Raw genomic sequence first — 13,045 nt, 5'->3', positions numbered from 1 at the left:
GAACATACCATGAACATTCAGTGTATTAACTCTGACAGATTCCTGGGACATACATGGAATGTTCATAATGGAACCCATGTAAGTCCCAGGAATATGCATGTACATCACATGAATGTTCCAGGTATATTCTGGGAATATCATTTTGCTATGTGGGTTGTTTAGTGATTTTCATCGGAGACAATTATTAAACCATATGTTGAGCGGATATTTTCTAAAGAAGGCAGGGTCAATTTATGAAAAACGCTCAAGAGTCATCGCAAATGCCAATCTTGTTGGAAAGTAAACACCTGATAATTAAATGGGCACATCTGTGGGGATAATAGGGTTTTGTGGTAGTAAAATATATTCACTTCATCACAAACTGTATCAATATATTTGTACGGCCCAGGCTTGAAAAGCGTTTAAGTGTCGATGTAAGGGTGGGATTATGTAGTAGATGTTTTTATTAATATAATAGAGAGAAAAGAGCAACTTTGGAATGGGGGCTTTTTGGAACATCAGCTGTGTATAGGTTGTAAAGAGTTGGGGAAAGTTGGGAAAAGCCCTGTGGGACACCTGCTTTTATGGATCGGATGGAGAATTTTGTTTCGTTCAGAGTTATGAAAAACTTTCTCTCGTGGAGAAAGTTTGCCACAAACTGAACAAAGGTTAGGGGTAGTTTGTGGATGTTTTGGAGTTTCCAAACCAAGCCCTCAGCCCAAGCTTCAGCATAACACCAAGGGAGGGAACTAATCGGTGTCGCCATCTATCGCTCGTGTTGAAATTTATTGAATTACTAATATCGCTATTAAAAGATAGGGGTTTATGGGCAGCACCCATATCACTTAGGGGTATAAAAAATAGATAACAACCTATTCTCAGACCTACTGAACATACTTGTAAAATTTCATCAAAATTGGTCAAGCAGTTTCGGAGGAGTATGGTAACTAAAACTGTGACACGATAATTTTATATATATAGAGATTATATTAAATTGTAGTCCTATTCCTACCTGCTAACTGTATGATTACAGTTTTCTATGTGAAGTGGATTTTCATTTTGTGTAATAAACTTTTTGAGAATTAATGGGTAGAAAATGGAGGATGGGAAGCCACATTTTAAAAAGATAATAAGAATGATCTATAAAATACATATAAATAACTCTTTCAGCTTGAACTGAGTATAGTTTTCCGACAAAAAACTGAAGTTTAATGGATTCTTCTTATTTCTCTTTCTACGCTCTTTTTTTTATCTGAAAGGCGCATCTGAAGCTTTTAATTTGAGTTCAAGTGTTCCATACAAGAGCATCAGCTTACTGGCAGTGTGCATTTGGATCCAACTAAACCATTGATTCCTTTACAAGATATTTTAAAACTTTGGGAATATTTTGGGCTGCTATGTATTTTTACATCAAGCTCATCTGAAGCTCATTTAAAGAACCCTTTCGGTTATCAAAGCAGAAAGGTTGAGATTTAATTATTCAACTGCTCATTTACTATAAATAGATTTTTTTACTTCAGTAAAAGAAAGACGTCTTATTAGTTGAGTTTGTCTTGCTTTAAAGCATTTTTTACTTATGCCTTCTTTATCTCAACATTTTGACCAGTTTAAAACCTATCAAATAATCTGTTTTCTTACTTCCAAAGTGCTTACCTCTTCCTTGTTTCTAAAGTAGTTTCAATGTTCTCAATAAAACACAATTTCTGTTTCCTGAAAATTTTTTACTACATTATTACAATAAATAGGAAATTATTTTTAAAAGAAAAATATTATATATTTGGTACTGATGATCGTACAAGTGAACGCAATGAATGTTTGACTTTGTTCTACTGATCATAGTTTTGTACAAGTGATTTAGTTATCAAATGTAACTGTCTCTTAATATTCAACACTATCCTATTTGAAAATATTTAGGGCCGGAATTTACATCTATGGGTTCTAACTAAATAAACAAGGTTTCTACCTAAGAAGTTACCATTTTTACAAATTTCTACTTTCTTTAAATGGTTTTAACACTTTTTAAATAAATAGCTAGCTAATAAGAGGCCAAAGGATAATGCAAAAAACCCACTTTGCAACAAAGACCGTTCTTTTGTTGCGCAATAATTTTTTGAATAATCCCCATGTTTCATGTTCCCCAAAGATGAAAATTCCAAACCTTAGTAAAGTTATAGAGTCTAACAATAACCTTAAGTATTACATGGTTGTGGTTGGACAATAATTTCAATGTTTTGTGAATAAGATCAAAATATTTTAATTTAATTAGCAGCGTCACGTATCTAGATAATTGATCTTGAGGGCGTCCGCAGCAAAGATATCAATCAGTGAGTTTGTCTATTATGTTTATTCTATTCATTCAATTTGCTATATTGTAATGTTTAATATTTATTTAATTTTGATTGAATGATTTTAATTTTACTAATGAGAGACTGATATCTTCACTGTAGCATGTAATGTAAATGTTTATATTTTTACTATAAAACCCAATCAATTACATTTTAAACTAACACTAAACGCAATACATGGCATAACGCGTTATGGCAAATGTAAGATAAGACACACAGCGTATTTATTGCGTTATCTGATTGTTACTTATCACAGAGGTTAAAAAGAACTGAGAAAAGCTCTATTAATAATTTTTGAAAAGGCTTTTTTAGGCCCATAAAGTTTTTAGACGAAAGTTTGAAATACATATTAGAAGAGAGTTTCGAAAGCCTGCCTAATTCTTAAGATTATATACAGAACTTAGGGACAAGGCGCCAGATTTGAAGCAAGTCAGCAGTAATAGCTAAAAATATTCTAGTTAAAGAAAGTTTCGTAGAATATCTAAATAAGGACCATTTTGTAGTTATAAATATAACTATGTACAAATTTATGTACAACTGGATTTAACACTAATATAACTTTAGAACAACTTTTAACTTCTAGTCAATTCCCTAAAATATTTCCAAACTGATGAGGTGATGATTTACATGATTCTAGCCGCCGAAAATATATATACGCAGACGCTTAAACCACTACGTTAGAATGCGAAGAGTTCCCGGAGAAAGGCGAAAAGTCCCATTTTAATAATTTTTCACGCACTATTAGATCTTACTAATAACATACACAGCCCAAATTTGACCGGAGACGAAACTGCCAGCTTTATTTTATGACGCGAATAAAATATTTTTTTGGGTCAAGGGTCAAGATACACAAATATTTAGTTAGAATAGTTTAAGTTTTAATATATCATGTGCGAGTTAACTTGGAATAAATTCAGTAAATCACAGGCAGATTTTTATTGGAAATTTGCTCCCACATGTCGATGAATTCTTCTTCTTATAGTCCCTATCCGTTTCCGATCTGTTCTATCATCCATGATATCTTAACTGTGCTCACTGCAGCTCGGAGCCATTCAGTTGTACTCATACCAAACCAAGTTCTAAGGTTTTTTAACCATGAGCGTCTTCTACCCACACTTCGTTTTTCTAGTACTTTTCCTTGCAAGATAGCCTGCACTAAGGGAAATCTGTTTTCATTTCTCATTATGTGTGCCAAATATTGGAGGTTTTGTTCCTTCACAGCATTAACCACTTCCCTTTCTCTGCCCATTCTGTTGAGAACCTCGATATTTGTTATGTGGTCTGTCCACGGTATTTTCAATATTCCACGATACAACCATAAGTCGAATGCCTCCAATTTATTCGTTGGGGCTCCAGTAAGCGTCCATGCTTCTACCCCGTAAAACTAGACAGAGAACACGTAATAGCGCAAGAATCTTACCTTAGTGTGCAATGTTATGTGATGGCTTGTGAATGACTCCCATAGSTCGTTCATCAATGATCCGAGATAAGTACTACTGTTCACTCGTTCTATSGGTTTTTCGCTGATTATAAACTGACAGTTTTTAATGTTATTTCTGCTTAAAACAAATAGTTTTGTCTTTTTAATATTAATGTCCAGGCCATATGGYTGACKGCACTCTATTCTATTCATGATATTTTSTAACCCATCTATGCTGSCGGCAAAACAACCGTATCGTCTGCATAACGAATAATGTTCACTCTTTCTCCATTCAGGGATATTCCTGAATTCCAGTCTGGCACCCTCAGTATCTTCATTTCTTCTGTTGTCTCATTTCCGATTCTGACAAAAGTTGATTGATTCCAGTTCAGGTTGCCCGCCCTTCCATTCAAGCCTACATTTTGCAGAATTTCTACAAATGTTTTGCTCTGTCAACAGCCTTCTGATAGTCAACAAAACATGCAAACACGCTRCAGATCATGTCTGTGCATCGCTGAAGTAAAACTTGGATGCCATATATGGCTTCTCCTGTTCTCACTGCATATCTGAAACCTGTATAGGTGCTATTTGCTCCTCACAATTCCTGTAGATTCGTCTGTGTATGATTTTTAGGAATAGTTTCAGTAGATGGCTCATCAGACTTATTGTACTTCACACGTTTTAGCTCCTGATTTTCTCCTGAATCTTACCAGAACTGTATATMMTRTTAAACACATTCGTTAACCATCCYATGCTGCCTTCATCMAAAAGTTCCAAGAACTCTATATTTATATTATCGGGTCCCGGGGATTTTCCTTSTTTYATGGCTTTTGTTGCTRCTCKTCCTGAGGATATATATAACCTCGTCAATGAGGATATCCGGACTTCTATGGTCATCTGCTTTAGGACGTTCGGGTCTTGTGTCCGGAGGTCCCAATATCATTCACGGAAGAAGAAGTAAAAAACAAAACAAAACAAAAAAGCTTAAAAATAGAAAAGCATCTGGTGTGAACAATATACCCAACGAACTTCTGAAGTATGGCGGTAATGAACTCACAAAAAAACTAGCGCAACTCTGCAATGGAATATTAAGCTCGCAAACAATCCCCGACGATTGGCACAAGAGCTTCACCATACCCATCTTCAAAAAAGGACAAAAAGCCAACCCGGAAAACTACAGGGGTATAACTCTTCTATGCTCCTCCATGAAATTATTCACCGGCCTTATTAAAGATAACCTGGAACAACATTTCGAAATTAAAGACGAACATCAGGGATTCCGGAGAAATAGGTCTACAACTGACGCCCTATTTTTCATACGCAAAATAAAAGAAAAGGCAATAGAATTCGACACCCCCGCTTTTGCATGTTTTATCTATTTAACAAAAGCATTTGACCGTGTCCGACTGGAAGACATTATCAACATCTTGAAGAAAAAACGAACGCCGGCAAGAATTGTAAAACCAGTATACTCCTTAAACACAGACAATTCGACCCGAATTAAAGTTGATCATAAGACAACCAATGAGAAATTAAGCCCGTTTCTCTTCACCCTGATTATGGACGAGATCATTGAATAGATCGGCGCCTTAAGAATAGGGTGTAGGATCAACAGAAAACCCATTAGCATAATTTGCTACGCTGATGACGCGACAATATTGGCAAAAACGGAGGACAATTTGTATAGAGAACTTCACAGATTCAATCAAGTCTGTGCATGATTGATGCGATGATGACACACAATTTAATATGCAAATATCAATATCCCAGATGAAAATATCAATATCCCAGTTGCTTAAGAGACGTCATATGGAACAACAAACATATGAGCATCGACAGTAAAGTTCGAATATACAAAACATGCCTAAGACCAATACTCACTTACGGCATCGAGACCCGAGCAGACACAAACAAAAGAAAATGTATGTTAAGAACGGCAGAGATGAAGACTCTAAGGTAAATAGCGGGAAAAACACTACGGTATAGAGTGAGGAGCGCAACAATAAGACAGACCTGTAAGGTGGAGGATGCAATCAGATGGGGACGAAAGCGCAGAAGATGCTGGCGGGACCATGTAGAAAGAATAGGCAAGATTGTGTTGAATGGAATTCCAGCTGGTAAAAGACCCATCGGAAGACCACCGAAAAGATGGAAGAATAGAGAATCAACAACATTGACCAGACGAAATAAACAGACCAATGGGTCTTTACAAAGAATAAGAAGAAGAAGGGTCTTGTGTCATAAAAGACGTTTTCCATGTGTCTTTCAAGTAAGCAACATTATTGGTTTGGCCACATGTTTAAGTTTAGACGTCCCAGTTAACTCTTTAACCTTTAAAGGTGCGTTGTACAGCCGTGCCTGCAGTGTTTCTATTTCAGGACACTTTTCTTTAATGTGTCTTTCCTTGGCTTGACGAACCTTTATTTTAATGATTTGTTTATGCTGTTGTATGCGCTATCAGCGTTTTTCATTTTTCTTTGTTCCTCTATCAACTGCAGAATCTCGTCGTTCATCCAGGCTTTCTTTTTTATTTTAGCAGGTTGTAACAAGTCGTCTTTGATGTTCTTAATTGTCGTGTTGAGTTTTCTCAATTGGTCTTCATGGCTCAGGTCTGACAGGGATTTCGTTATTTTGGCATTCGTATCAATTAGAAATTAACTGTTTAGAACACAAGAACGACTCGGCGTTGTTCTGGTGACCTAAACTTGTCAAGATAACTTGATGAACCATGTTTTTATATTTATTTTGATTAAATAATTCAGCGAATTACATCAAAACATAATGTTGAGAACTCGATATCTCCAAAACGGTTAAATTTTAAGAATTTCTTAAAAATTTTAAACGATTTTTGTGTAGAACGTAGAGAATAATTCCATTATTGAATAAAATACGGTGTGTTCCTTTAGAAGAAAAGGTAATATTGCGCTGCTGTGACTTTTTGACTGATCATGTATACTGATAATTTTTTCGTTAATCGATTTATTCTAGGTATCTTGGTCTATAAAATTCGCCGTTTAGATACATAAAGGCGACCCTCTATATGTATAATAAGCTAACACTAAAATATCAAAAATTATTTAAATTATACCGTGGCAGTGCTCCAAAGCTACAAATTGGATTTTCTCATAACAACACTTAATGGAAAATTCGCCTTTCTGCCGTGCTTAATAGATTACATAAAAAAGCAGCAGAGTAGTAGAAGGTTACACAGTAATAGAGCACAAACATTGAAATAATGATTGTCAATTTGTTTGTGCTTGCAGTAGCAAATTGGCGCGAGTCATATTTAGATATTGACTATACGATACCAAGAAAGAGCATCTTTTAATGTTTACGAAAATATTTGTCAACAATATTGTCGCAAAAAACACAAATCTAAAACGTTAACATTTGAAAAATATGTCATTGTATGTAACGATTATATATATACATTTTATTGCGAACATCAATTCTTACGGTCTAATAAAGCCACTGTTATGCGCAGTCTTAGTCTGCTTATGTGTGGCTAAATAGATTAAAACTATAGTCGTCACAAGATTGTGACCGAAATGAACGTGGTGAAATCAAGGAGTTATCACAATATAGACGAAGTAATTTTTTGGCATTTATATACTGGCTTATATAACAGCATAAAAAACAATTGCTTATAGCACTATGTGCAACCTAAAGAAGACTGCTTGATTTCTTCAAGCAGTTTGCTTCATTTTGCAGTTAGATTTTACGGCTTTACCGATTAACGTACTTTCGTAATCAGACGAAACTAAGCAGCATTTATCGATTATAAATGTACAACTAAAAAAATCGGGATTTCAAGTTTCGTACTCAGAACTCCACGGTTTTCCCAGCTTTAAAGAACTGTGAAGAAGTCGAATTGCGCTGTTTTTTACGTAGAAACTGATAAAGTCACAATTGCTGCTTAGAATAAATACATTACGTTACTATGACTTAAGAACAATTTAAGCACATATCCACTACAAACTAGTAAGTTTACCCGTTAGAACGTCATACTGGATCAGGCTTAATGCCTTCCTCCTTATGTTATTCAGATCCTAATGTTAACGCTTGCACGATACGCGGATCTGCTTTCGAACCTTCTCGAAATTCTTCAAGAGTAAGTCGATCGTCGTGATTTTTATCCATTTGATCGAAAATTTTATCCACTCGTTTCTGCGGCGTGTTCTCATCTTCAGATGGCTGTTGACCCTGAAACCACAGCTCAATTTGGTTCTAAAATAATCACACATGGAAAAAGTTGGGATTTGTCGATAAAATCGACTTGATCCGCCACCGGAGACCGGAAATATATTATTTGGCATCCATTTGAATTGATTACCCAGAGTAAAGTGATATTTGAATGGCCAGTAATGCAGTTTTGCTGTATGTGAAACTGAGCATTGCCTTCTATGGGGTTGACATTTTAGTATTCAATAGGCTTCAAGAGGTTTAAAAGCTTCATTGCCATTAGTCTTAAAAGGTGTAGATTTTTAAAATTAATTTTATTTATTTATCCAATATCGGATCGGAAGTTACTAGCGTCGAATTACAACTTACCACCATCTGATAGATCGCATCCACAATATTGTACATTTCCTCTCTTGTGATGAAGCCATCATTGTCCACGTCGTATAGTCGGAAAGCCCCTGAATAAAACAGAAAAGTAATATTTAAGGAACATTTTCTAGAGCCAATATGAAACTTGGGACTTATTTTTCAAACTTTGCCGCTTAATGGTTATTTATAGCACTCAAACGAATACTTTTGAACATGTCTATTTCAGATTTTTGTTCAGTAGATATCAACTTCCTTGGCAATTCGAGTACCTACTGCTAAGAAGTTGCCCAATAGCAAACATGAAAGTTGTGGGTCGAAAATAAGGAAGATATCGTCCGTTGAAGATTGCGACCGCTCAAAATCCGTTCAAAATAGACAGAAAATGTTGATTATTTGGGAACTGGAAAGGCCCCGGTGTCTTTTAATTAGCTCGTTGCATTCCTTGTCTCTTTCCGATGAAAATGATGTATCACTCGATGTATTTTGAGGAACTTGAATTTTTTGGAAAAATCGACCGATTACTCCCCCTTATGAAATTTTCGACCAAAAATCAAAATTTTGCAATCGCGTTTTTTGCCCTTATTGGATTGTTTCCGACCTAAGAAGTTGCCTAATAGCGAACATGAAAGTTGTGGGTCGAAAATAAGGAAGATATCGTCCGTTGAAGATTACGACCGCTCAAAAAGCGTTCAAAATAGACAGAAAATGTTGATTATTTGGGAACTGGAAAGGCCCCGGTGTCTTTTAATTAGCTCGTTGCATTCCTTGTTTCTTTCCGATGAAAATGATGTATCACTCGATGTATTTTGAGGAACTTGAATTTTTTGGAAAAATCGACCGATTACTCCCCCTTATGAAATTTTCAACCAAAAATCAAAATTTTGCACTCGCGTTTTTTGCCCTTATTGGATTGTATCCGACCTAAGAAGTTGCCCAATAGCGAATATGAAGGTTGTGGGTCGATAATAAGGAAAATATCGTCCGTTGAAGATTGCGACCGCTCAAAATCCGTTCAAAATAGACAGAAAATATTGATTATTTGGGAACTGGAAAGGCCCCGGTGTCTTTTAATTTGCTCGTTGCATTCCTTATCTCTTTCCGATGAAAATGATGTATCACTCGAGGTATTTTGAGGAACTTGAATTTTTTAATTTTTTTTGAGAGGTTTTTTGAGGAACACTGACATTGAGACCGCTGTACGTTGAACAGTTAATCGATCGCGATGAGGCGATACCATCAAACAGGTGGTCAACACAGTTGAAGGGAGCTGATGGGGACTAGAAATAGCATTCATCACTTGTCACTACACGTTTGCCAAGACGTTAGATTAAGAAGACGAGACTGGTCGGAAGAGAGAGTCATCATTGACGGAGAGAGATTGAACTTGACTGAAGACATATCTAAACCAACAATCAAGGGATCAATATACGCCTTAAAATCAATATAAATGAAGCCAAAACTATGTGTCCAGCGAATCCCAATATGGAGAATTTCAAGGACTATACATACTTAAGCCAGGGAAAAATTTTTGGAAAGGAAAACAAGGATATCCAAAGCGAAGGAGAAATAACCAACAAAAAAATACCTCTGTATTTGCAATCAAAACTTTACGACCAATGCGTATGGCCAGTAAGCACATACGGCGCTCAAACATGGATCTTCACAAGGCAAATGCTGAACAAACTTAGAACATCGGAAAGAAATATAGAAAGAAGAACATTAGACTACGAGGGACATATCGCCCGTATAAAGGACAATAGATGGAATGGAAGAGTGTTGCGATGGAGACCATGGCAGAAGAGCGAGAGGAAGATCTATCATGCGGGACTACCGTGGATGAAAATTGCCCAGAATAGAATAAAATGGAAAGAACTAAGGGAGGAGGCCTATGTCCAGTTCTGGACGAACAAGAAGAGAAAGGAAGAAGAACAAGAATATATATATATTATATATATGGAATAATTCCACAATTTTAACAAAAGAACAATCCACAAAAAACGTAAAATTAAAGAAAGCGCGCTAATTTTACTAAATCAAAATAATTGTGTTGCTTGCTTCATGTTCATTTAATTTAAGTCATACATGGTTACCTATGCTAAAATCTGAAGTAGACCAAAGAAACATACATCCAAATTAAATTTACACCAAAATTATTAATTAACATTGCCTTTATTAATTTAAACAATGAGATTAAGTCAAAGTCACATAACTGACAATTTGCACAGACGAATTATCAGAGCGAATTTTCATATACTGTTTTATCCTACTATTGTTACACAATTTATTAACATACTCTTTTTTAGGTTCATTTATGTTCTTTTGATAACGATAGCAGAAAATAGCTATCGAAACGTCACGGTAATTTTTCAAATTAATTTTCTCTTACAGCTTGAGCCTAAGTGTGTCGCAGGATGCCCTCTAGGTGATAGTTCTTGATTACTTTTTGATAAATAATTCGTTCTTATTGCAAAATAGGAGCACTATTTATCAATCTGTAATAAAAGACGTGAGAAAATTCTGCCTTTTTTAAAGACAAAAATTTTTGAGGCGAAATACCCAAAAAGAAGTTTGTAAAAAATATGTGTGTAATTAGTGTTATTGTTTTGCAGATATATATATAGAGATATATAGCGCCTGATGATGCCTAAGCGCGAAACCTGGGGTGCATATTATATAACCACGTACTTGAAGCTTCGACGTTGAGTCTTGTTCGATATTTGGACGATATTATATAGTCTCTATATATAAGTCTCTTTGCTCCAAATGGACGATTTCTACGAGTTTTTCTGCTCTACATTTCCAGTATGAACATGCTGTTCCCCCCAGCGGCACTTCAGTCCGGAGTAAAACGTTAACAAGCACTTAGTCACACCTTAGAATATAAAAGCAAATGTTCTGTCTGTTTGAGTTTACTGCAATAAATCAGCTTCATTGAGATATTACAATAGAAACTCAAGCACACCCTTACTGTGTCCCAGGGCAAATTAATACCAAAACCAAGACGAAGATTTGCATAATTTTCGCCCAGATGCTGCGGTTTAACTTGAGACCATTTACCAGATATTGTTCAGAATTAGCGTCTTAGAGTGAACTGTTGACTTATGAATAATTAGTTCCTGACTGGCAGATGGCAAGTTGGAGAAATGCACATCCCAGGACAATTTAAGCTCAGTTAAACCGACCGAAAATTTCAACCTCACCACGAATGGCATTAAAATCTAAAATCGACATTCTTTGCCAATTTATACCAGGCAGTTCGAAATCGAGCTCCAACACCCGAGAGTTTCCACAAGTTTTCCTTTGGCGACAATCCGTCTATACATAATGGATTCAAATGGGGAATCACACTTTGGAGAGACGCAAAAACGTATCGCCAGGGGCATTGATGCCTTGAAACTTGCCTTCAAAGTATAGAGTTCAAATAATTCACGAACAACCCGAACGATTGAGGATTCTGATTGATTGTTTTGCTAATAAGTGACGCGTCGAGTAGAGCTTCATGCAGATAAAGCAAATTAAATTTCACACATTTTTCAATGAAATATTTGTCTTCAAAGTGGGGGCTTTTGTGCTGTCAGTGCGTTAATTACCTTTCTACCCAGTGTTGTAGAAATGAGCCCACAAGCTCAATTTGTTCCATAAGTATGCCCAAAAAAGCGGCGTCATGTTTGAGCCAATCTACCAATTTTGACCCCGTAAAACTTAAGATACTCGCCTTTTGCGTGACAGCTGCCCATATTTCTGTAGTAATGTTTCACATCTTAAATTACGTATTTAATTATTTACCCAGTAGTGGGGAAATGAGCGCGATAGCTCAATATGTTCATGAGATATGAGGCAAAATCTGGAGACATGTCTGAAATAATAGTCCTTGTATCTTGTAATCTTGCACAGGGTTATTCATTTTATGCTTGGGAAAGTAAAGTAAAAAAAACACACAAAATATTCAGATAAAGACGTAAATTTTAATTCAATATAAAGAGTAAACCTTGCCATTAGACGTGAAAAGCAATATCATTTAAATGTCCTCCACCGGACCTCCTACAGGCCTGAATCCTTTTGAGGTAATTTTGAATGACTTTTGGGCACATCCGTACATTACTGCACGGATATTGGCTTTCAGTTGCTGAACAGTTTGAGGATTGTTGATTGTTGAATGAAGCATTTCAAAATTGTACTGGTCCGATGTCACGTTCTGTCCTATCCAGTCCCGTCTTATCATAAGCCAACTTCCTTTGCAGCATTTTCCAGGTTGATAAATTCAATTGACTTTCCTCCCATATTTACAATATGTGGGATCTTTGAAACAACTATTAAATTTATTCACGTTAGAAGAAATATCAATGAAAATATTACGGTCAGCCGGTTGTGGCGCAACGCGGTTCCAAGTTTGAACATTATTCCGCCACCTCTCTTATTTTACTTTCTCTATGGTTGGCACTGTGGTGCTAGAGACCATAGAGAAAGTAACGTTGCGCTACAACCGGCTGACCGTCAGTAACGGGAAGCTTTGACGGTAAAAACAGGCATCTAGATTATCGGCTAGTTAGAAGCGGGAATTTTAAATTTTTAAAGGTACAAAATACTCCGGGTACCCAAATTTCGGTGCCTACACATGTTCTCTCGGTTATTAATGGTAATAGAAAATGTGCTGGTTACTCAACAGGGTGCAAACAAATTCCTATTTCCATTAATAATGAACCGAGACTACAATGTGTAAGGACATCGAAATTGTAACACTCAGAACACA

General features: G+C 36.1%; 1 protein-coding gene across 1 annotated transcript in view; it reads right to left on the bottom strand.

Annotated features, from left to right (window-relative positions):
- Window positions 1-7,156: 7,156 nt before the first annotated feature.
- Window positions 7,157-13,045, bottom strand: part of LOC109536188 (frequenin-1) — an 80,685-nt gene continuing 74,796 nt past the window's right edge. The window contains exons 6-7 of the mRNA XM_019902298.2: window positions 8,296-8,384; window positions 7,157-7,947 (exon numbers count right to left, since the gene is read on the bottom strand). Of these exons, the coding sequence (XP_019757857.1) occupies window positions 7,783-7,947; window positions 8,296-8,384 (254 nt within the window). The 3' untranslated portion in view covers window positions 7,157-7,782. The remainder of the gene's footprint in view (window positions 7,948-8,295; window positions 8,385-13,045) is intronic.

The sequence above is a fragment of the Dendroctonus ponderosae genome, unplaced genomic scaffold (assembly GCF_020466585.1).
Source record: "Dendroctonus ponderosae isolate FM_Combo_2020 unplaced genomic scaffold, Dpon_F_20191213v2 Dpon_F_20191213_8, whole genome shotgun sequence".
NCBI lineage: Eukaryota > Metazoa > Arthropoda > Insecta > Coleoptera > Curculionidae > Dendroctonus > Dendroctonus ponderosae.
Note: the sequence above shows the minus strand (reverse complement) of the source record. Positions and strands in the feature narration are given on the sequence as shown.